The following is a 21071-nucleotide window of genomic DNA, read 5'->3' as shown; positions in this document are numbered from 1 at the left end:
CCAGGAAATTCGCAACCTAGAGTTGGCAATATGGTTGAGAAGATGCAATATGAGCAGGCATTATGTTCATGTCGCAAAAAAAACCCAACAGGTAAAGAATACCGTACAATCTATATAAACGGTGTGATAAACGTGCGGGTATTGTTTATCAACGGAATAGAAAGAATTGATTTTTAAAACTGAAAAATTGATTTTAAAATTGACTTTTGGTTCGATTTTAAAATTTCTGCAAAAAAAAGAGTTGCAAGCAACGATGCGACATACATAGAAGGTTTCGATATATTAAAAAACTAGGAAATAAGTTTAATCGCCTGACCAGAAATTGTCAGTTTATTATTTCCTAACGATCTGACCCCCACTCTTAGCCCGGTGCGGCGATACAGCTAAAGCCCCGGGTTTCCGTTCAAAGCATCCTGGGAATTGTAGTTTGGTGAGCCGATAGCACTTAGTCACCTCTCCTACTCGAAACTACCATTCCCAGAGTTCCCTGCGGGAAGCCGTACAAGCCCTCTCGCCGCTCTTCCAGAAGAAAAAGGGGGCGTGTCCCTCTCCGCGAAATGGGCGTGGCCTCACTCGTGTTGTCCGCCACAAGAGGGCGTGGCCTCCTCGCTCTGCCCCTTCTCCCTTTCCGGGTCGCGCGCACGCAGACACGCACGCCCGTACGTCGCGCCGCAGTGACGTCGTCGCGCCGGCCTTCCCTTTCCCCGTCCCTCTCCCGGCCTTCCTCACACTCGGCCCTCCGGCTGCCCGGTCTCTCGCGGACTTTCCCCCGCCGGCGCGGCCTTTCCTGACGCGGAGCCAGCATGGCGAACGTGGCCGACACCAAGCTCTACGACATCCTCGGGGTGCCGCCGGGGGCCTCCGACAACGAGCTCAAGAAGGTCCGAGGCCGGCCGGGCCCTGCCGGGGGGGGGGAGGGGAGGGGAGAATAGAAGCTTGAGGGAGGGGAGGGGCGGCGGGGTTGCCAACCTCCAGGTGGGGCCTGGATACCTCCCGGAATCCATCTCCAGGCCGCAGGCATCGCCCCCCCCCCTCGAGAAAATGGCTGCCTTGGAGGGTGGGCTCTGGGGCGTCCGACCCCGCCGAGCCCCTTCCCTTCCCCAGCGGCGCCCTCCCCGGGCTCCGCTCGCCAAATCTCCAGGAATTTCCCAAGCTGGAACTGGCAACCCTGGGAGGGGGGGAGAGGAGGGGGGGCGGGTTGAGGAAGGCGGCCCAGGAAGGAGGAATGTAAGAATGTACTTGTATTGCCTGGGGCAGAGGAGTGAAGAATGCTCCTGGTCAGCCTCCCTCACAGGGGGGTCGTTGGGGTAAAAAGCGAAGAAGGGCGGGGGGGGGGAGAATGATGTGACGAGCTGTTTTGGGGACCCCGTTGGGGAGAGAGAAGCAGGAAGTGCAGGGATCTCAATCGGTTGTCTGCCCCTCCATTTTAGGCTCTGGTGATCCGCAAGAACAAATTTGCTTGGAAACAGTGGCCGGCTTGAGGTGGTTGGGGTAAAATAATGGTGGTGGAGAGAACGATGTGATAAACTGCTTTAGGTACCCATTGGGGAGAGAAAAGTAGTTCATACAGGAATCTCAGAGATCTACCCTCAACCTTTGGCGACAGTGATGGACAAGACCAAAGGTGCTTAGAAATGGTGACCTACCTTGAACAGAGCATAGGCAGATCTGTAAGGCAGTAGGAAGCCCTGGTCCATTTCACAGGCTTTTTTGCAAGGCGGGAAACTGGGGGAAGGATGCAACTCTTCCCATTTTCCCATGCGGGATTCGAGTCCAGCAGCACCTTAGAGATCAACAAGATTTTCAGGGTATAAGCTTTTGAGAGTCAAGGTTCCCTTCTTCAGTATCTGAAATCAAACCTCGTCTGATACCAGAGAAGGGACTTTTGACTCTCTAAAGATCAGACCCTGAAAATGTTGTTGGTCTCTAAGGTGCCGCTGGACTCAAATCCAGCTGTTTTACTGCAGATCAACATAGCAACCCACCTGAAACCATTTTCCCATTGACGGTCTTCTGATTTTTCCTTCTCTGCTTTGTTTCTCTTGGGAGGTGACCATAGGTCGCCTCTGGATGAGCTCTTTATTGTTTCTATCCATCCCCCCTTCACCTATGCATACCTTACGGGGTTTACATATCTCCTACCCAGAAGTATCTGGAGGCTGTCTAGTTCCCCTTCCTCTAGTCTCTTCCTGTCTCCTGACAGTCGCTGTTTCTTGGCATTTGGCAAAAGGTATGAAGCTGCTGTACATCAAGTCAAGTCCACCTGGTTCTGTCTATTTGGGCTTTCCTGCATCTGAAGGAGATGGTTCCGATCACCTGCAATCTGACATTCTTTCTTATTGGAGGTGCCACGGGTTATGTTAAGGACCCTCTGAGCAATGGATGGCACCTGTCTTCTGTTTCCTCTGGCTCCCACACCCTTCAAATCGTTTGTCTTTCGAGATATGTTATATACAGTATAACTGTCCTAGAGTAAAGCTCTCCATTTTTCCTCTCTCCTTATTTTCCTGTCCCTAGTCCCAGTGTTGTGTCCCTTGAGAATTTATGGTAACCAGGACAAGTTGGATAGTATTTCCCACATTTCTGTCTTGTCTCTCCCAGCCCATTTATGCCTATCTGGGAGATGTTCTGGAATGACACACGTGAACTAGAGGTGGTTCCCCCCCTCCCGCCTCAGTGAGTTGCTCTAAGGTGATTAGCTCTTCATTTTGTCTCCGACTTTCTTTTCTCCCTCTAAATCCTTGATGATGACTTCATGCTAGCCAGTATGGTCATAACATGATCCCACACAACTGTGAGTTTTGTGACAAACATGACCTAGGAATGTTCTTCATGCTAGTTCCTGTTGGGTGATCTGTGATGAAGGCTTCCAGCATATAGTTATCATTTCTCTTTTACTTTCAGCTATAGTAAATCCCATTCCAGGTACCCAACAAGACACACTCCTGTTCCCGGTAGTGCCAGCTTCATTTCTGGACCTTTTTTTTTTTCTTTTTGTGATCTTGTCACAGGGTGTAGAAAATAAAATCAGGGTTAAAAAAAATGAGAGATGGGACAATTGTCACCTGGTAATGGAAGTCTGGTCTTATACTTCACACTGGCTTCCTCTGCATTTTATTGGTTGTGCTAATAACCCATAAGGCATTTCTTTCCCTCAGCCACCCAAAGAGCTTCCTCCCACATCACAGCTTTCAGTTTGTTAATCACTCTGTTTGTGACGGAAGGGTGGAGCTGCTAGGGGGTAAGTCCCCTCCGTCTGGGCATGTAATGGCTTCTTAATGGGTTTGGGCTGGGCGTTTGGGGCAGCAGGTGTCTCTAGGATGTCTTGTGCAGTCAAAAGAGAATCCGATGTCAGCTGGAAAACATGATCCTCTTTGTGGATTGAAAAATCCTTTTTGTGTTCCGTAGGTGTGTGTGTTGTCTTTGTGCTTGCGCTCTCTCTTTGAAATGTTACTTGAGATCATATGGTAGCAGTAAGACTTGTAAAACTACCAGTAATTTTGGTTTCTTTGGCAGTCAACAAATAAGACAGCTTGCTTGTTGATTGTCATATGTTTAATAAATCACACTATTGATATTTTAAACCAAGGATTTGCTGAGATTCAGAAATGTCTTTTCTCTTTTAAAAATCAAACGTCACATGAGAAGCAAAAATAACTGACTAGTGTCAGTTGCAAATGCTTCCCTCTTTAAAATCAAACGAGTTTAATATATATTAGAAGACATCAAAATATAATGTAATTGGAATGTGAGTTTTAAAAAGCCACTCACATAAAAATATTTTAAATAATGAAGATTAAATTATAGGCTAGGAAAACTAGTTGGATAATTTTGGCTATTTCACTAACTACTGTTTCTAGGCTGTGCTAGGGTAGGATACAAATACATGGATGTTTAGCTCCGGAGTTAATATTTTTCTCCCTGCAAGTAAACATTTGGGAAAATATACAGGCCAGAAAACTATGCGATTCGCAGTTCATCCTTTCTCTTTCCCTTCCTGCTTATCTCAGCAAGATCTGTTTTGAGTGTTTAAAGTCTCAAGAGCAGCAGTGAAATGTGGGAAATCACAGTTCTTGCGTGGTTTAATCACCGTTGGCACATACCAGAAGGCGCTTCCTGGGTTACAATATATAGTTCAGGATCACTTTTCTTTTAAAAGAAGAACATCAGAGACAAAGTGAATGGGTGTGACATGCAGCGCATAATTCCTTTATTGTTTGTCCACAATAAAATTTTATGTTTTGATATTTGCTGCCTTGGGGACTCTGTCTGAGTGGAAAGGAGGCATAGAAATGTTTTAAATAGAATTCCTTTCTGTGGACCTGTTTATCCAGAGAGAGATCTCAAGTAAAGCAACGCCGGGTCCCTTTGAGTTAAGTGGCTCTGAAAAGGTCGAAGGCTTGCATTTGAAAATGTGCACGTTGTCCGTCTACTTCAGCGCCATTGCATTGTGTTGTGCTGAACTCCTCCTCCTCTAGTGTTACTCACCGGGAGAACGGGGTGCTACGTGCGCCACACTTGAATAAAAATAAGAGGCTCTGAAAACTGAGTAGTAATAATGATGTCTGCGAATCGGGAAGATGGAGTTGTGCCTAAGATCCTAGACTGTTGAACTATGCAGTGTAAAAGGAGAGGTGGTCTGTGCAGTTTTGTATTAAAGATGATACCCACCAGGGAAACTTTTCAGGTTCACAGAATAGGGCTCCGTTTCTGACAACACTTGTAATCCTAGTAGAATCTCACTTCCAGTAGGCTGGCATATGGTGGTAACTTGGGGGCGAAAGCATGTGAAGACCTTGGTCATGTTACGCAAACAATTACTTGGCAGTAGGTATGGTGTTTCTCGGTTTTGTTGGAACATGCTCTTTTCAGAAGCTGTGCCGTGCCCTAACAAATGCTAATGTTACTTTTGTTCCAAGGAAATGATTTAGCCCTTGTTGGATGTAATGCCCACTCAACTTTGATGTAATCACACTGAAAAACGAAGGATGTGTTCTGAGTTTGCATAAATATTTCTCTCTGTGGGTACTCATCAAGATGAGTAGCCGTGATTGTCTGTAGCAGTAGAAAAGAACAAGAGTCCAGTAGCACCTATAAGACTAACGAAAAGGAGTGGTAGGGTATGAGCTTTTGTGAGTTACAACTCTCTTCTCCATGATATCTGAAGAAGTGAGCTGTGACTCACAAAAGCTCCTACCCTACTACAAATTTTGTTAGTCTTATAGGTGCTACTGGACTCCTGCTCTTTTCTACTGTAGGTACCCATGCGTATGTAGGGGTTGCCACTGAATTAAAGGGAAAAACAATACCTCTTGTTGAAATCTGGAAGTGTGAGTACTATCTCCACTGGGTGCGCTTGACATAATTATCTCTGCCTCTCTAAAATGGATCAAGTAGTGACCTGCTTAACAGGATTCTTGTAAGGTCAAATGTAAGATTAAAAACTACATACTAAAAGAACTAACTACGTAAATGATGTTGCAGCAGGAATAAAATATGATGAAAAAAGTGTTTGATAGGCCTATTTGGCATTGCAACAGTTTATTTTGCATTTACACACTTCCTGTCTCCAAAAAGCTCAAGTCAACTAACAGCATGGCATTAGTAATTTGTTAGCTTGTTTAACAGTATTTCCATAACTTAGGAGTACCGCTTTACATCATCACTTTCATTTTGTGAGCCCAGTGCCTGCCTTTGTGAGTAAAACCATGTTGGCCTAGCACCTCTATGCCTTTCTGCATTTAGTAATTTGTAAGCAGTAGACAGGATGAGTTGTTTGGTGGTAAAGAAATTCTGAATTTCTTGGAAAGAGAGAGCCTTTGTTGTGAGTATTGATGGGAAGAACAGAATCTGGAAAAGGTTGCATACATGGAAGCGTGGAGATAATCAAAAGCAGCCTCTTCAGACATTGTTGTGCAGTTTCCATTTTTTTTAAAAAAAATCTTCAAATTAGTTTGAAGGCCATGCAAATAACATGGTCAGCAGCTACATAAACGTCACTGCACTCTAGCTGTGGAGTTGAAAAGTCAAGAACTGAGTTGATTATTTCAGGCCACCTGTGTAGTTCCACTCAGATGATGTAAATGCATTCTGTTGCCAAGTTCTGTTAATTTGGATACAAGCCTCAAACCCCAGTTGCTGTTTAATCTACATTCCTTTCAGCGGGGCTCTCAGAAGCTTAAACAACCTTCACTGAAATAAGTCGTCAATTCCCTGTAGCAGAATTTGTGTCTGGAAGGAGCTCTTCAGGCCCACCTTGACTGTGTTTAGGCATCACACTGAACTTGAAAATATTTGCCTTCTAACTTCCTGTGTTGTTTTTTATTCTTCCCATTTTAGGCCTACCGAAAGCTTGCCAAGGAGTACCACCCTGATAAGAATCCAAACGCAGGTGACAAGGTAAGATTTCTTTCTTTTCTCAAGGTGCTGCTAAAATGCAGATGAAACTGCATTTTCAGAGGTGTAGTCGAGATAATAGAGGTTCCAAGGTATGGTTGGGAGGCCTCTGATGCAGCAGCTTTACTAAAGCTAAGCAGATCTAAGACTGATCAGTACCTGGATGAGAGACCTCCCGGGAACCCTTTGCAGGCCACCTTCTATTCCAGTTTGCTGTAGTGGTGTAAGAGTGGTAGGACCAGGGATTTTTTTCAGGGGGAACATGGTGGAACAGAGTTCCAGCACCTCTCAAAATACTCAACAATAGTGCTTGGAAATAATATGATTTCAAAGAACCCCGTGTGTTTCTTCCTCATTTCCCTCGAGAGTTCCGCCACCTCTTTTCCCAGAAAAAAAAACCCTGGGTAGGACTCTAATCTAGAGAGTCGGGTTTGATTCCCCACTCCTCCCCTTGAAGCCAGCTGGGTGCCCTTGGTCGGTCACCGCTTCTTGGAGCTCTCTCAGCCCCACCCACCTCACAGGGTGATTGTCATGAGGATAAAAATAACATACTTTGTAAACCACTCTGAGTGTGGCATTAAGTTGTCTTGAAGGGTGGTATAGAAATTGAATGAAACAAAGGCTGAATATATAAATGTAACAGTCAGTAGATACAGAACACCTAAATAGCTTGTACATTGAAGGATTTTCAGTCCAATCCGGGGAAATAATAAAGAAAGAATTGCCTCTGGAAAAGACGACACTGATTAAGAAAAGCCCGCCGTGAGTGGTATTGGGTGGAGTGTTCCCCTTGCACTTCAGTTATGAGCATTGCCGGGCTAGGCCTGATCGACATGAGTCACTCTGAACTTTCATGACATTAAATCAGGCTGACTTACATGCATTACGCTGTGACACCCGGGGAAGAACAGGGAGATAAGAATAGGATAAAGTGTTTGGGTTGCTGTCATCATTTCACTTTGCTCTGGTGCTGTTGGAGCACTTTGGGAAGATTGCAGGGGTGGTCTTGCTCTTGGCCCAAAGTGGGAAAATCCACACTGGTCCACTAGCAGCCAGGAACCCCAGCGGTTTCACCAAGACCGCAAGCGTTGCTGGTCTCCGGCCCTTCCGCCGTGTTTGCTGTCAACGTTATCACTTGCTGGTTTTCAGCATTGCGGGAAGAGGAAAGTATGGAATTGGCACTTATCATTGCTGCTGACCTGAGTGGCCCTTGCGTTGCTGGCTTGCAGCCCCCTAGGGGCCACTCAGCTTGCTTGTCCCTGGGCTGCTTTAACTTCCCATTCCAGCCCCGAGGAATTTTAATGTAAGTAACGAGATCCCACGAATGAAGCGCTTAGCAAGAAGGAAGTGGCCCAATTATCAGGTGATTTACTGAGATGCCTGGGGAACAAAACAGGCAGTGAAATGATGGGTTATGTATGTGGAGCAGGGTCAACCTGAGCTTTCCAAGTAAAGGCCAGAAATGTACTCGTTAAAGAAAAGCTGGAATGCCGAAGGGCAGGCTCGAATCCAGAGCAGGCAGGCATTTTGTTTGTATTTACCTGTAAAACATTGGCCGGAAGACTGAAGGTCTGCTGGGTACTTGCCCAACCTTCCTCCCAGGAAGAACACCAGCATAAGGGGGAAACCAGTGTGATTCAAGCCACTGATCAGAAAAAGACTGCTGCAGGGCGCTCTCCTCTAAACACTGTAACTGCCTGCTGCCCAGGGAAGGATAATGTGGCCTGTACCACTGGTCATATGTCCACAAGCCACTGGGAAGCAGCACAGAAAGAAGCAACAAATAAATACATCTGGATATAAACGCTGACAACATCAAACAGATCTCACTACTCCTCCTGCTCCGCTCTCTTTCCCTTGTGTGTCTTGCTTTTTAGTTTCTAAACCTTGAAAGGCTACATTTTGGGAACGATTCTCTGAAAAGCAAGATATAAATAATGATCTTACTCTTGCGTGGCAAACCCACGGCAGGCCCAGCTTAGAGCAACCAAAAGTAAAGAACAAGGAAGGGTAGGTGGGCAGGTGCGGGGGAGAACAGAGTAACAGGGAAGTTGCGGTTTGGAGAAGTTGCCCCTGAGGAAAAGCTAGGAGTTAGGTTTGGGGGTTAGGAAAAGCAATGCAGGGAAGATCGCGATATTGGGGAGGCAGGCTCCCTGGGATCCCCCCCACAAATTTCACAGCCCCTCTACATGATTATAGAAGTTCCCAAGCGGCCTCCCATGAGCATACTCTTCCGTCAGTGTCACTGAACTGTCAAGTAATAATTTTTTCCCATCTGCTTTTTAATCTTACTTAGTTCAAGGAAATAAGCTTTGCCTACGAAGTCCTCTCCAATCCAGAGAAACGTGAACTGTACGATCGGTATGGAGAACAAGGCCTCCGGGAAGGTAGTGGCGGAAGTGGAGGAATGGACGATATTTTCTCCCACATATTTGGTGGGGGGCTGTTCAGTTTCATGGGTAGTCAGAGTAGAAGTCGCAACGGCAGAAGAAGAGGCGAAGACATGATGCATCCCCTTAAGTAAGTACCATGCCAACTGTTTCGAAGGTTATGTGGAAAGATCCTGAAGTTCTCAAAACAAATGGAAGTTCAAAGTGCAGTTTAATTAAAGCTGCAGCTAACTAGTGTTAAAAGAGCCTGTATGACTTATAGTCAAATAATTTATTTTTTTACATTAATTACAGCCCCCCTTTCTCATTGAAACACAAGGCGGGTTATACAGTGTAAGTTGGTGCCATCAAGTGAAGAAGGCCTCTTTTTAAAGCCATAGATTACAAAAATCTGGGGGGGGAAAGGATAGCTGTTAGATGTGATGTGTTATCCGTGCTGAAAAGTGGAGTAATATAGGTAGAAAATAATGTACAGCAAGATAAAATGTACAAAGAACAGATAATGCATGCTATACACAGTAGTATTCCTTTGTGTTGTATCGCTAAAACCTAAGCTAGAAGGTCTGCATTTGATTAAGGGCAAAATGGAATCAAAAGGTAACTGCTTAAGAGGTAAGATCCGAGCAGCTCATTACTCACTGCAAACTAGGGCCTTAATCCCTCCCAGTGCACGGAAAACGTTGCCGGCGGAAAGGGATTGCTACGATACCCAAAGGAGCCTTGATGCCCTTTCGCCATGCCAGCAGTTATACAGAATGGTAGGTTGAAGTGTCTTCTTTGTCCCTGTCCAGCCATCCCTCTCCAATCAAGGGCTTGAGCTGAGCTTTTTCCCCAGCTTAAGGTAAATTTGGGGCTAGGCCCTGGATTGGAAATTTAAGAATGGGGAAACAGGAAGTTTACCTGCCTCCTCTTCCTGGTAATAGCCATGACGCTGCAGTGTGGATGCGCAGAGGGAAGGGAAGAGTTCATTTGATGTGGATCTGGTCAGGGAATTCCAAGGCAAATCTGACGGTGGAAAACTTCCCACCAAACTTAATTTTTCAGTGCATTTTGAAGGTTGAGCTTGAATGCCCCACTGACCTATGAAGAGAATTAAAGAACAGCCCTATCACAGAGCTGTTGGGAAGAAGTTAAGGGCTCATGCCGGGGGAAGGAGTCACATTTTGACAGCCGTATTAAAAGTCTGGACCGTTCCCCCCGCCCCCTCCCATGGCCGCACAAGCGTGATGTGTATCTACATCTTGGTTCTGGTCCCTAACTTTTGAAAACTTTAAACCCAGCATGGTAGAAGATTGCCCCAAGGAATTTCTACCTGCTTACATATTTATCTGCAAAAATTGGGCGAAGTCTAAATGATTACTGAATGGCGTATTAGAGTCTCACCCATGCCTGAGGTAATTTAAGAAGTTCATAAGGAGGAAAATCATCATTGGAGTTATAAAACTGCTTATTAACAGCCCAACAAGTGGATCACAATGAATTTTTCAGCCAGAGTTCTATCGAGGCAATTTGACTAAAGGCACTGAAGCGCGAGCATTTCAGCATCCCCTTACAGTGAGAAACGGGCAGGTTTGAACAAGGAAGTCTTGTAGGTAGATTAAGGTGGGGAAAACAGTGAGTTTTAAGTTATGGGCAGTTCTAGCTCACCTGCAGATAGGCTGAAGAAGCACAGATGCATATAGTGGGTGCAGAACTGGGCAACCTTAATTTCTAAAAACAAACTTCTAACATCCTTATGGTTGCCCAGAGATAAATGCAACAGCAATGTCTGTAGAAAGCAAGTGGGGTGAAGAGGATTTCTGTGGCAGGAGATGGGCATGATGTCTTGTACACCAACCCACACCTCCACTCTCTTCTTCCCTTGTGTATGGTGGGCAGGAGAAGGGGGAAGGGTGCCCCATCTGGAATGTGGATATCCATGTTTGCACTGAGATGCTGTTTTATTGGTTTTACCTATTGTACCTTATTTATGATTGTAACCCGCCCTGAGCCTGCTTGCGGGGAGGGAGGGCTAAAAATCCAATAAATAAATAAATAAAATATAGTTCCTCGACTATCTGCAGCTAGCTGACAGAATTATATAAAACTATGATGATGCCAGTTGGCTTAAATTCTCATTTATACATACTGGGTAATGTTTAGTGCAGGGTCTATTTTTGAGAGTTCAGAGAATTCTTGTGAACAAAATAAACCAGCCAAATGCTATATTGTAGCTGCTTGGGTGTTTGAAAAGACAGCAGACTGGTTTTTGTTTTCCTGTACTCCAGTATTCCAAAGGTAGAATGAAACTTGTGTAAGCTCCATTCCATTCCAGCGATTCGGCTTTTTTCATTGCTGTTACTTGGCAGAGGAACACTGGTACAAATGGATGAGGAGGAGAGCCTTATCCCTAAGATAAGGAGGAGAGACTTAAGGAAGTGGCTCTGAAATGGCTGTTGCATTAACTGTGAAAGTCCTGGTGCTTCAGGAGGAAGAGAGAAGCAAACAATCGTTAGGGAAGAGAGAAGCGATAACATTCTGATCTGTCTAGTAGACCTGTACCCCATCTTTTCTTGAAGTTCAGAATGGCACATGTGGTTCTCCCCCACTTTATCCTAGCCACCTTGTGAAGTCGAATAGGTCTAGTGGCCCAAGGACACCCAGTGAACTTCATGACAGTATGAAAATTTGAATTCATGTCTTCCCAGATCATTGTCTGATGCTCTGACATAGCGGTTGGCAATGTTTTATAATTAAAGAGCCAAACAGCAGTAAAATTCACTGCAAGAAATGAAAAATCAGCTATTATGAGAGCACATTTGCATAAGTGAAAATACACAATTTTAGTGGTAATTCACTTGATAATTTAGTAACCCCTAAGGTTTCTGCAGTCCAAATTAATAGGAAGTGGTACACATGAGATCTTACAATTAGTCAATACATTTACACAAAAGCTGCTGCCTTTTTTTTTTTTTAAAGTGCATCGGCACAAATCTACACATGGTTTGCCCTTGGATTACTGGTCACTGTTCACCTCTATTATCTCTCTTTCTGCAAAGCATCTCTAAGAATCCCTTTAGTCCAGAGAGCCAGTTTGGTGTAGTGGTTAAGAGCACAGGACTCTAATCTGGAGAACTGGGTTTGATTCCTCACTCCTCTGCTTGAAGCCAGCTGGGTGACTTTGGGCTAGTCACGGCTCTCTGGAGCTCTCTCAGCCCCACCCACGTCACAGGGTGTTTTGTTGTAGGCATAATAATGACATACTTTGTAAACCGTTCTGAGTGGGTGTCAAGTCATCCTGAAGGGCGGTATATAAATGTTGTTATTATATTATTATTATCCTGGTTAGCATCCCACCTATTCTTTAGTTAAGTGTTTTAACTTAATTTTTATATATATATGTGTATGTATATATGTGTGTGTGTGTATGTGTGTGTGTATATATGTATAATAACTTAAAAGTTTCATTTTTTTTAAAGTGCTGTATTTGGTTCCATATCAAGCCACATTTGGCTCTGGAGCCCAAGTTGCAGGACCCCCCCCCCCCCCCATACACACACACTGTCACCCCTTTACTGCTCTGCTCGATAGCTGTTTCCATGTTGAGAGATTGAATTAAAGGTGTCTCCTGGAACCAGAAAGCTAGAGTCCCTGCTTTAAAGCATTCCTTTTTCTAAGCTCAAAATCTGCTTTCCTCCCATTGGCTAAGTAACATATTATATTCTGCCATGTGGGGGTGGAGGTTTTCAGGCACATGCCAGTGACATTTTGGGGAGCCAGGAAGTGAGTGAATGTAGAGCCCCTGACTGGCTGTTGGGCAAGTGTTGCTTGGCTGCTTGCCCCGGGGCAGTTGCTGTCAGGTAGCGCAGCCTGACTTCAAAGCTGTAATACGAATGGTTCTCTGCATAAGCCCAGATTTTGATGTATCCTTTGCCTAAATATGCCCACAGCTTGGTGTTTAAATGTTCTCATTCCTCTAAAGCACAAACCCCCTTCTCTTTCTAGAGTTTCCTTAGAAGATCTATATAACGGGAAGACTACCAAACTACAGCTTAGCAAGAATGTCCTTTGTAGTTCGTGTAACGGGTGAGTTGCGCTTCCTGTTCATCTGCTTTTTAGATCACTTGGCCTTGGAGGAAAATCTAGTGAAAACCGAGCAAAGCCTTAAGTACGAAAAACTGTCAAGAGTCACGCTCAGAAAAACTAAGTGAAAGAATCAGCATGATAATTGCAGCAGTTAAAAAGACCCACTGGCCTTTATCCTGCTCTTTTCTATTAAACCTAAAGAGGCTTGTGTGGGTCTCCTATCCAGGGACTGGATCCTGGTTCTGATCAAACCCACCGAACTGCAGCAGTTGCTGCAGTATTGGATGTCCCCAGAGGCCTCATTGGCTTCAGAGGGTGCAAGCCTTTATTTGCTGCTGTGTGTCTCTAATAATGCCTAACCAACACCTTTTGATCCAGCCAAGGGGGTAAATCTGGAGCCGTTCAGAAGTGTACAGCTTGCCGAGGCAGAGGTGTGCGTATCATGATCAGACAGCTGGCTCCCGGAATGGTTCAGCAGATGCAGTCCGTGTGCTCTGACTGCAATGGAGAAGGTAGGCTGGCTAGCCCTTCTGTGAACATGTGAGCAAGCTAGAATCTCCAGTGTTTGGGCAGGCTGGACCCCATACGGGTCATCAGTACCTAACGACCTTTGCTCTGAAGCTACCCTGCAATTTCACAGGGCAGTTCACGTAAATACCAGAAGCAATTGCCCTAGAATGGCTTGGATAGCTTTTCAGGGGGCTTTACGATGCCCCTTGATTTTCCAGTCTTTTATGATGTTGGTTTAAACAGCATCACGGGATTTTCGGGCCTTTGGGACTGATCGAATCACCACTCGCTGGAAGAGTTTCTTTGGTGGTTCAGTCATGGTTGGATGCAGTACCTTTTTAAGGACTTTTTTAGGAGTGGTCTGGCTGCCATTCCAGCCATGTTGCAATATAATAACTGTATCATTTATGAGGGAAAAAACCATTCACAGTCTCAAGGCACCTTAACCTGGATGGCCCAGACTAGCCCGATCTCATCAGATCTTGGAAGCTAAGCAGGGTCTTGTCCCTTGTTACTATTTGGGTCACCAGCAAGGAAGTCTAGGGTCTCCATGCAGAGGCGGGCGATGGCAAACCACCTCTGTTCGTCTCTTGCCTTGAAAGCCCTACGAGGTGGCCATGAGTGTGCTGTGGCTAGATGGCACTTCACACACACACACACACCCCGAAGCCTCTTGTATGATCCCTTCCTGTATAGTTCTGACATACCTCTTACCAGATTAGGATGAGATGGAGTTGTGGGATTAGGATGGGATGGAACTGCCAAGCCATTTCCATAACGGGAGAAAAGAGTCTTTGTGTCAAGGTAGAACCCTGGGATTTTTGTGCCTCAACGCCTGCCCTATTGGTTTAAGTTGGAAATCATTAGGTGGGTCCATGTGAAGTCACTGATCTGGATACACAAAGTCACATACTGTATTATTTGAAACTATATCGGAATGGTAGCATCTAAGAACCGGGTGCCTGTGAGCTGTGGTGTCTCGCTTCTTAGCGAGGAAGCTAAGTACGGAAGTCCTAACGTGATGCCTTTTTGGTAGGGGAAGTAATTAATGAAAAAGATCGTTGTAAAAAATGCGAAGGGAAGAAGGTGATAAAAGAAGTCAAGATCCTTGAAGTCCATGTGGATAAAGGCATGAAGCATGGTCAGAGAATCACCTTTACCGGAGAAGCGGATCAAGCCCCGGGAGTAGAGCCGGGCGACATCGTTCTCCTGCTCCAAGAAAAGGAACACGAGGTAACTTTATAGTTGAAACATAAAGCTGTTTTGTAAGTGCCAGTTGGAGTTCTTGACCATGGAAGCTGCTTGAGTCAGTGATGTTTGGTTAAATGTTCAGGTGGGAATGTGCTTGGGAAAACCGCCTGTGGCTTCCCCCTCCCCCCTGCAATTACATATGTAAAGTTCTCATCCACTAGAAAGGATATGTAGAAACCTGCTACTCTGAATTCACCTTTTGGCTAGCATGGCGTGTCTTTCGTAACAAAAGCCATGCCCCTATATGATACACTGTTCTTGTTGTCCTCAACTACTCTGGTTAAACGGATTGTGTTAATTTTCTTTGGGACCAGAGCTATTTAATTACATGTGAGTTGCTATTGCTTACATGCGCTGTGTCTTAATTTTAAGGTTCAGAATCCAAGAAGACTTGCTCATGAACTTAATATGCATACTTACACTGGATTCAGTGGTACTTCACAGTAAATGAGCATAGGATTGTGCTCCGATTCTTGGATTTGTAACACTTGGCAGTTCATGCTTTCCACCATTCTTTCAACATGAAATCCACAGGGGAACAGTCGGAAATGTGTGAAAAGATACAACTAGAGAGACTTTCTGCTTGTTCTTTGGACGTTACAGAGTAATAGAAGCAAAAAGACAGATCTGCGTCTCAAGGAACTCCCAATGTAGAGGATTATTGCTGATATTTTGGCTGGCTTGCCTGTGTTCATCACTCCCAACCACTCATCTCTTCTGTCTCTCCCACGGATATTAATTGGGGGAGGGGGGTGTCCCAAGAAACTCTCACAGAGTTAGATCAAGATGGGTAGCCATGTTAGTCTGTCTGTAGCAGTAGAAAAGAGCAAGAGTCCAGTAGCGACTATAAGACTAACTGAAGAAGTGAGCTGTGACTCACAAAAGCTCATACCCTGCCACAAATTATGTTAGTCTTACAGGTGCTACTGGGCTCTTGCTCTTTTCTACTTTCACAGAGTAAATTGCTTGGTGAGTGGTAGGTTCGGTTTCTCAGACAAGCATGACTTTCAGATGTGACACTTAACCCATTTAGTAAGAAGCGCAGTTACTAATGTGAGGTGGACCATTTTCCATTACTATATTTCTCTGTAGAAAGTTTTCCATTTAAAAAAAAAAGTATTTTTATAAAATAACATAACGAATGGATGTAACGCCAATTGGAGCCACTTCACAGTTCTTTTCAGCTGATGATCCTTGGAAGCGTACAAGCACATATTTATCTTCTAAACCAGTTGTTCCTATCCTGAGGGCCGAGACCCGTTTGGGGTTCAGAGGTCCATGAACCCATGTGCACGCAAAGCCTTGTGATTTTGACCTTTTTCATCATTATGTGTTTTCTCAGTCAACGGATGCTAATAGTACAGTTGCTATAGGTGGGGGGGGGGGCGGTGAAATTTTTTGACGTTGAAAAACAAAAAATCTTGATGTTGAAAAGGTTGGGAACCACTGTTCTAAACCTTCAGTGAGCCTGTGCTGATCAGGCACCGGTTGATTTAGGGCACTGGAAGAATTTTATAATGGCGGGGGGAAAGCTTCTAGAAAATCCGGTATTGGCAAAAATGGTTGTATCCAGTATCTGTTCTGTGAACGCTCTTGTGCCTTCCTGCATACTTGGTATCTGGGGCAGTTGGGCACATTGGAGGTTCTAGCTAGATAGAACTGCTGGAAGAATAGCTGGGACCGAGAGCTAAAATAGTCCTCCTTTCCAAGAACTTGAATTAAACATGGAGGAGGGGTTTTGTTGACTGTGGAAAGCCACCTCCCCATAGGGTTATTGTCACACAGACACACATCTTTTTTTTTTTCCTTTTTAAAGGTGTTCCAGAGAGACGGAAATGACTTGCACATGACACACAAGATAGGACTTGTTGAAGCACTGTGTGGCTTTCAGTTCACATTTAAGCACCTTGATGGACGTCAGATTGTGGTGAAATACCCTCCGGGAAAAGTAATTGAGCCAGGTAACCGCTAATGTGACCTTAGGGGCCTTTAGATGGCCATGATCATCTTCTGTGATTGTTTTGGATTGGTTGCCTCTTCGCCATTAATATTACCGCACCTCTGTCCCTTTGTGAACCTCAGGCTGTGTTCGTGTTGTTCGAATGGAAGGAATGCCACAGTACCGCAATCCCTTTGAAAAGGGAGACCTTTATATAAAGTTTGATGTGCAGTTTCCTGAAAACAACTGGATTAGCCCAGAAAAACTTACAGTAAGTATCCCATGGTGGCTTACAATGCTCAACACTAGCTCAGCACACAAAATTTTCTCACACCGTCCAGTGATGAGGAGAATAAATTTGAGTCTGCAATATTTGACTGCTTCAGTGGATTAAGATTGCTCCTTGGATTAGATCGTGGTGATAACATTCTTAATGAATATTAAGCAGCACTAAATCATGCCTAAATAAAACAGGAGAAGTCCAGTGAAACTTTAGAGATGGAAAAAACCTTATCCCAGCAGAAATGAGTCAGAACTCACTTCATTAGATAAGCATGAAGCATATGTCCCTAAGGTGGATGCATTTATATCAAAGGCTGCAAACAACAGAATGGGGAGCAGTCAGGATATGTTACAAAGAGAGGCCGGTTATAAAATACAGTTTAAAAAATTCACTCAGAATGGGTTGAGGACCACTCTCAACTGTGAATAGAGGAGTATCAGAAGATTAACGTATAATGTGATCCAGGCAGGTGCAGGATGAAACGTGATGAACAAGGAGTGTTGAAAGTATAGCTGAACTAATTAAGGTGTACAATTGCAAAATTTTAGCACCTATAATGAAGTAGTTTCAAGTGGGCAATGGTTTGTAGTAGAAGAGCAAGATTTAGGTCCAGCATAATCTTCAGTCCCAACTACGTTTCCAGGGTATGCGCTTTCTAGAGTCAGAGCTCTCTTTTTCCACTCCTCTTATCTGATGAAGGGAGCCCTGACTCTCAAAAGCTCATATCCTGGGAATCTGGTTGGTCTTTAAGGTGCTACGGGACTTGAATCTTGCTTTTGTAGTGAGTGAGGAATGCGAGTCCTTGTAAAGAACGGGGAGGAGAAGAGATGGTGGTCAGCATCGAGTTGAACTCACAATTGCACATTGGATTTCCATTTTGAAGTTTTTCTGTAGGAGAACAGTGACCGGCAATAGAATGCGCCGGAAGATTAAATTGTTCGCCCACCAAGTTCTGCCTGGTGCAGCCTGCCTCCCATTTGTTCTTTTGTGTAGGAATTGACCTGTTTCTATTAGGGTGCTTATGCACCCACCGCATAGCTGCACAGTGGCGTCCAGAAAAGTGTGCCTGTTGTGTGGATGAATCCATGCTCAGGTTGATGAATTGAAAGTTGTTGACATCTTGGTGGAATCTCTCAAGCGTCCTTCCTACACGTCCAGGAGGGGGAAAAAACACCCCTAATTTACAGGAGAGGAATTGATGGCTAAGTGCTGAAGAAGTGCTGAAGAAGCATTTCCAAGTCACTGCTGAACTCTACCATCTGTGTGGGTTTTGTAGGGCAGTAGGACAGCCTGTATGAAAGAACAGATTCCTGTGTGAGGCTACGTGGGTGACGTGAGCGTTTCACAATATTGTCGAGTAGTTTGAAGTGTTGGGGTTGTGCCTACTACAGCACACACAAGTTTATTATTTGTCCTCTTCTGTGAGCAAATAAATTGAATGTTGTAGACGGCTTGCCTCTCTGGGGGAAAATCCTTCTAAAAGAAAAACTCTCCATAGAAGAATCCTGTTTGTGCTGGGTTTCGTGGATTCTCTTTTGTGTTTGTAGCTTGAGATGCTGACTAGCTGGTTCATCTGTGCCCTGGAAAGAATGTAGCTCTTAATGTCATTCTTACGATGTGGACTGTGGTGACCTCTACACCTTTAGAATATCCAGTTGTTTGCATTTGGCTAGAAAGAGGCTATCTGCTTGAATTGTGCTGGTGTGAAGTTTCTATTTGTAAACACTCTCACAGAAGGCACTTCGAGCTGTAGAGGTTTTGAACTAACAGCTTTACTGTAGGTACCCCGTTTTTAAAAACACTGAAAACCAGGAAATTTTCAGTATGTGGAAATGGCCTGTTGTGTACATTCTGGACTGGATCCCAAATTGGGCCCTTGAACAAAGCACTTCCCCTGATGGAAGGGCTGTTTCCTCACATTATGCTGTAGCTTGAAGTATACATAGAAAACAAACACTGAGTGTCATTTCATGCCCTGGCAAGGGGTTGTGCAACTCTGCTCAGGGTAGCTAAATAGCTCGGTATTTACCTGTCGTAACATTGCAGAGTCTCTTGCACAAACTTTCAGGCACATGCATACAGATCAGTGCTGTGGCTATCTTTCTCCTTTGGATCTTCCTTGCATTCCAGCAACCTGAGGATCAGCTCCAGAATACAAACTTGTACTAACTAGATATATTATGCAGGTCACACAAAGGGCAGACAGGACTAAGGGGGAGTTTTTATCCTGACCAAGAAGTGGGGAAAACTTTCGATGTGCACAAATCTAAACTAGAGACCCAGAGCGCGTAGCTTGTCGGACTAAGATCAGAGACACCCAGATTCAAATCCCCACTTCGCCATGGAAGCCAGCTGGGTGACCTTTGGCCAGTCACACACACTCAACCTAACCTACCTCACAGGGCTGTTGTGAAGATAAAAGCAGAGAAGAGAATGATGGAAGGTGCTCTCATTGGAAAGAAAGGCCTCATAAATGAAGTAAATCTTTTTTTAAAAAAATAGTACATCACTCTTTCTCTGCTTTATTTTTAAAGGAGCTTGAAGATCTCCTGCCCGCCAGACCGGAAGTCCCCAATATAATCAGCGATGCAGAAGAGGTGGATCTCCAAGAATTCGATACCACTCGTGGTTCAGGTGGCGGCCAGAGGCGTGAAGCCTACAACGATAGTTCAGATGAGGAAAGCAGCCATCATGGACCTGGGGTACAGTGCGCCCATCAGTGAAAAGTTTGGTCTGGGGCAGGTGGGGGGGGGGGAGTTACACATGGATTTTTCTCTTCAAATTTTGCCTGACTTGTTTTCAGCAGTCCAGTTGGATTGTATTAAACACACACACACACACACAATCCACACGAACCCGATGGACATCTCTTGCTGTATGTGTAACTTTTAAATTGGTCCATAGTATCTACAGAGTGTATAATTTAAACTAACCACAAAAGCTTACATCTTCATTTTTTTTTTTTGACTGTTCGGTAGCAGGATAAAGGCACTTGAAAGGAAGACGAGGCTCCTTTTCACCTGGATTAAGTTTCAGTCCTTGTATTTGTGCTTGATTTTTACCCGTTTTTTGTGTAGATTTTAAGTTCCATATTTTTTAAAAAAAGAATTCAAATTCTACATTGTAAAGTTTCTCGTGTAAAACTTTGTCCCGAAGTTTGGTATTTGGCTGCACCTGCGTAAGCTGCTACAAATAGACTAAAGAAATTTCATAGCCTGTATCTATCACTTTAGGTGCATGGTAAGTCAATGGGGCTTTGCACACTGTGGGCTGGAAGAACTGATGGGGGAACCATGGAAGACAAAATTAGAAGTGGCTGTAAAAGTTTTTTTTTTACCATCTTGTGAAAGGTTTCTGAAACAAAATAAAAGCCGTTGGTGTATGATAAACCCCCTGGCTCGTAAAGTTTCCTTAAACTCGTATCTTTAAAATTTAGCGTTGGGACTTCAGATTGGAAAGTTCAGAAGGGGAAAAATACAACTCCTGGCCAGACCCCACTGCTAGGATGTTTTGCATGGTGAAAGTTTTGGGTTCATTCTGTGGCATCTGCAGTTACGAGTGCTGTGCATTGTAGGCCACGATGAGCTAAAACTGGCTGTCAGACAATTCCAAATGTCTCTGCTCAAAGCCTGATTGAAGCTTGACATTTGCGAAGCAAAGAGGTTTCCTTTGTGGCTCTGCACAGGCTTAGCGTCTTTTAGTTTGAATGCCAGAGAGCAGCATTCTGTCGGCATGCAAACCAAGCACGACTCATTGTTGGGGTAGCAGTTAAAATGAGAAGTTCAGCTCTTTCAGAGTCCTATAGCTGTTCACCATCCCAGTGTCATGTTTCATTGAGGCCAAGTTTTGTGGTTTTTCCGGGATCCACTGTGGTGAAGGAGGGAGAGTGTCTAAAGAACAAGGAAATGCGTTCCGTGGCCATAGACATTTTCTTGGATGATAGTCTTCCATGGGGGACCTGCTTTTGAAATGGAGGAAGGTCTCCAGAATTAAGCAGTATGCAATGGAGGCAGGGATCAGTTGTTCAGGTTCCTTCCTAAACCAGATTCTGCAGTCATATTAAAATAGAAATTCCACTTAAATGGTTTCTGTTTCAAGCAGAGTTTTTAAAAACTTAATTAGGGAGCTGCTGTAGCATAGTGGTGAAGTGGTTGGGTTGCAAATCAGCACCCTGCTGGTTCGATTCCCGCTACTGCCAAGACCTCAGTAGGTGATCTTGGGTAAGCCATTCCCCTCA

At 44.5% G+C, this 21071-nt stretch overlaps 1 protein-coding gene across 1 annotated transcript; it reads left to right on the top strand.

The window, feature by feature from the left end:
- Positions 1-659: 659 nt before the first annotated feature.
- Positions 660-20223, top strand: DNAJA2 (DnaJ heat shock protein family (Hsp40) member A2). The gene is made up of 9 exons (XM_055000559.1): positions 660-881; positions 6340-6399; positions 8693-8916; positions 12771-12851; positions 13230-13363; positions 14398-14594; positions 16429-16573; positions 16695-16822; positions 19369-20223. The coding sequence occupies exons 1-9, from the start codon at positions 804-806 to the stop codon at positions 19555-19557; spliced, it is 1236 nt and encodes a 411-aa protein (XP_054856534.1). The 5' UTR covers positions 660-803; the 3' UTR covers positions 19558-20223.
- The last annotated feature ends 848 nt before the right edge of the window (positions 20224-21071 follow it).

This window comes from Eublepharis macularius, chromosome 16 (assembly GCF_028583425.1).
Source record: "Eublepharis macularius isolate TG4126 chromosome 16, MPM_Emac_v1.0, whole genome shotgun sequence".
NCBI classification, from domain to species: domain Eukaryota; kingdom Metazoa; phylum Chordata; class Lepidosauria; order Squamata; family Eublepharidae; genus Eublepharis; species Eublepharis macularius.
The sequence above is the reverse complement of the archived record's forward strand: the minus strand, read 5'-3'. Positions and strand labels throughout refer to the sequence as shown.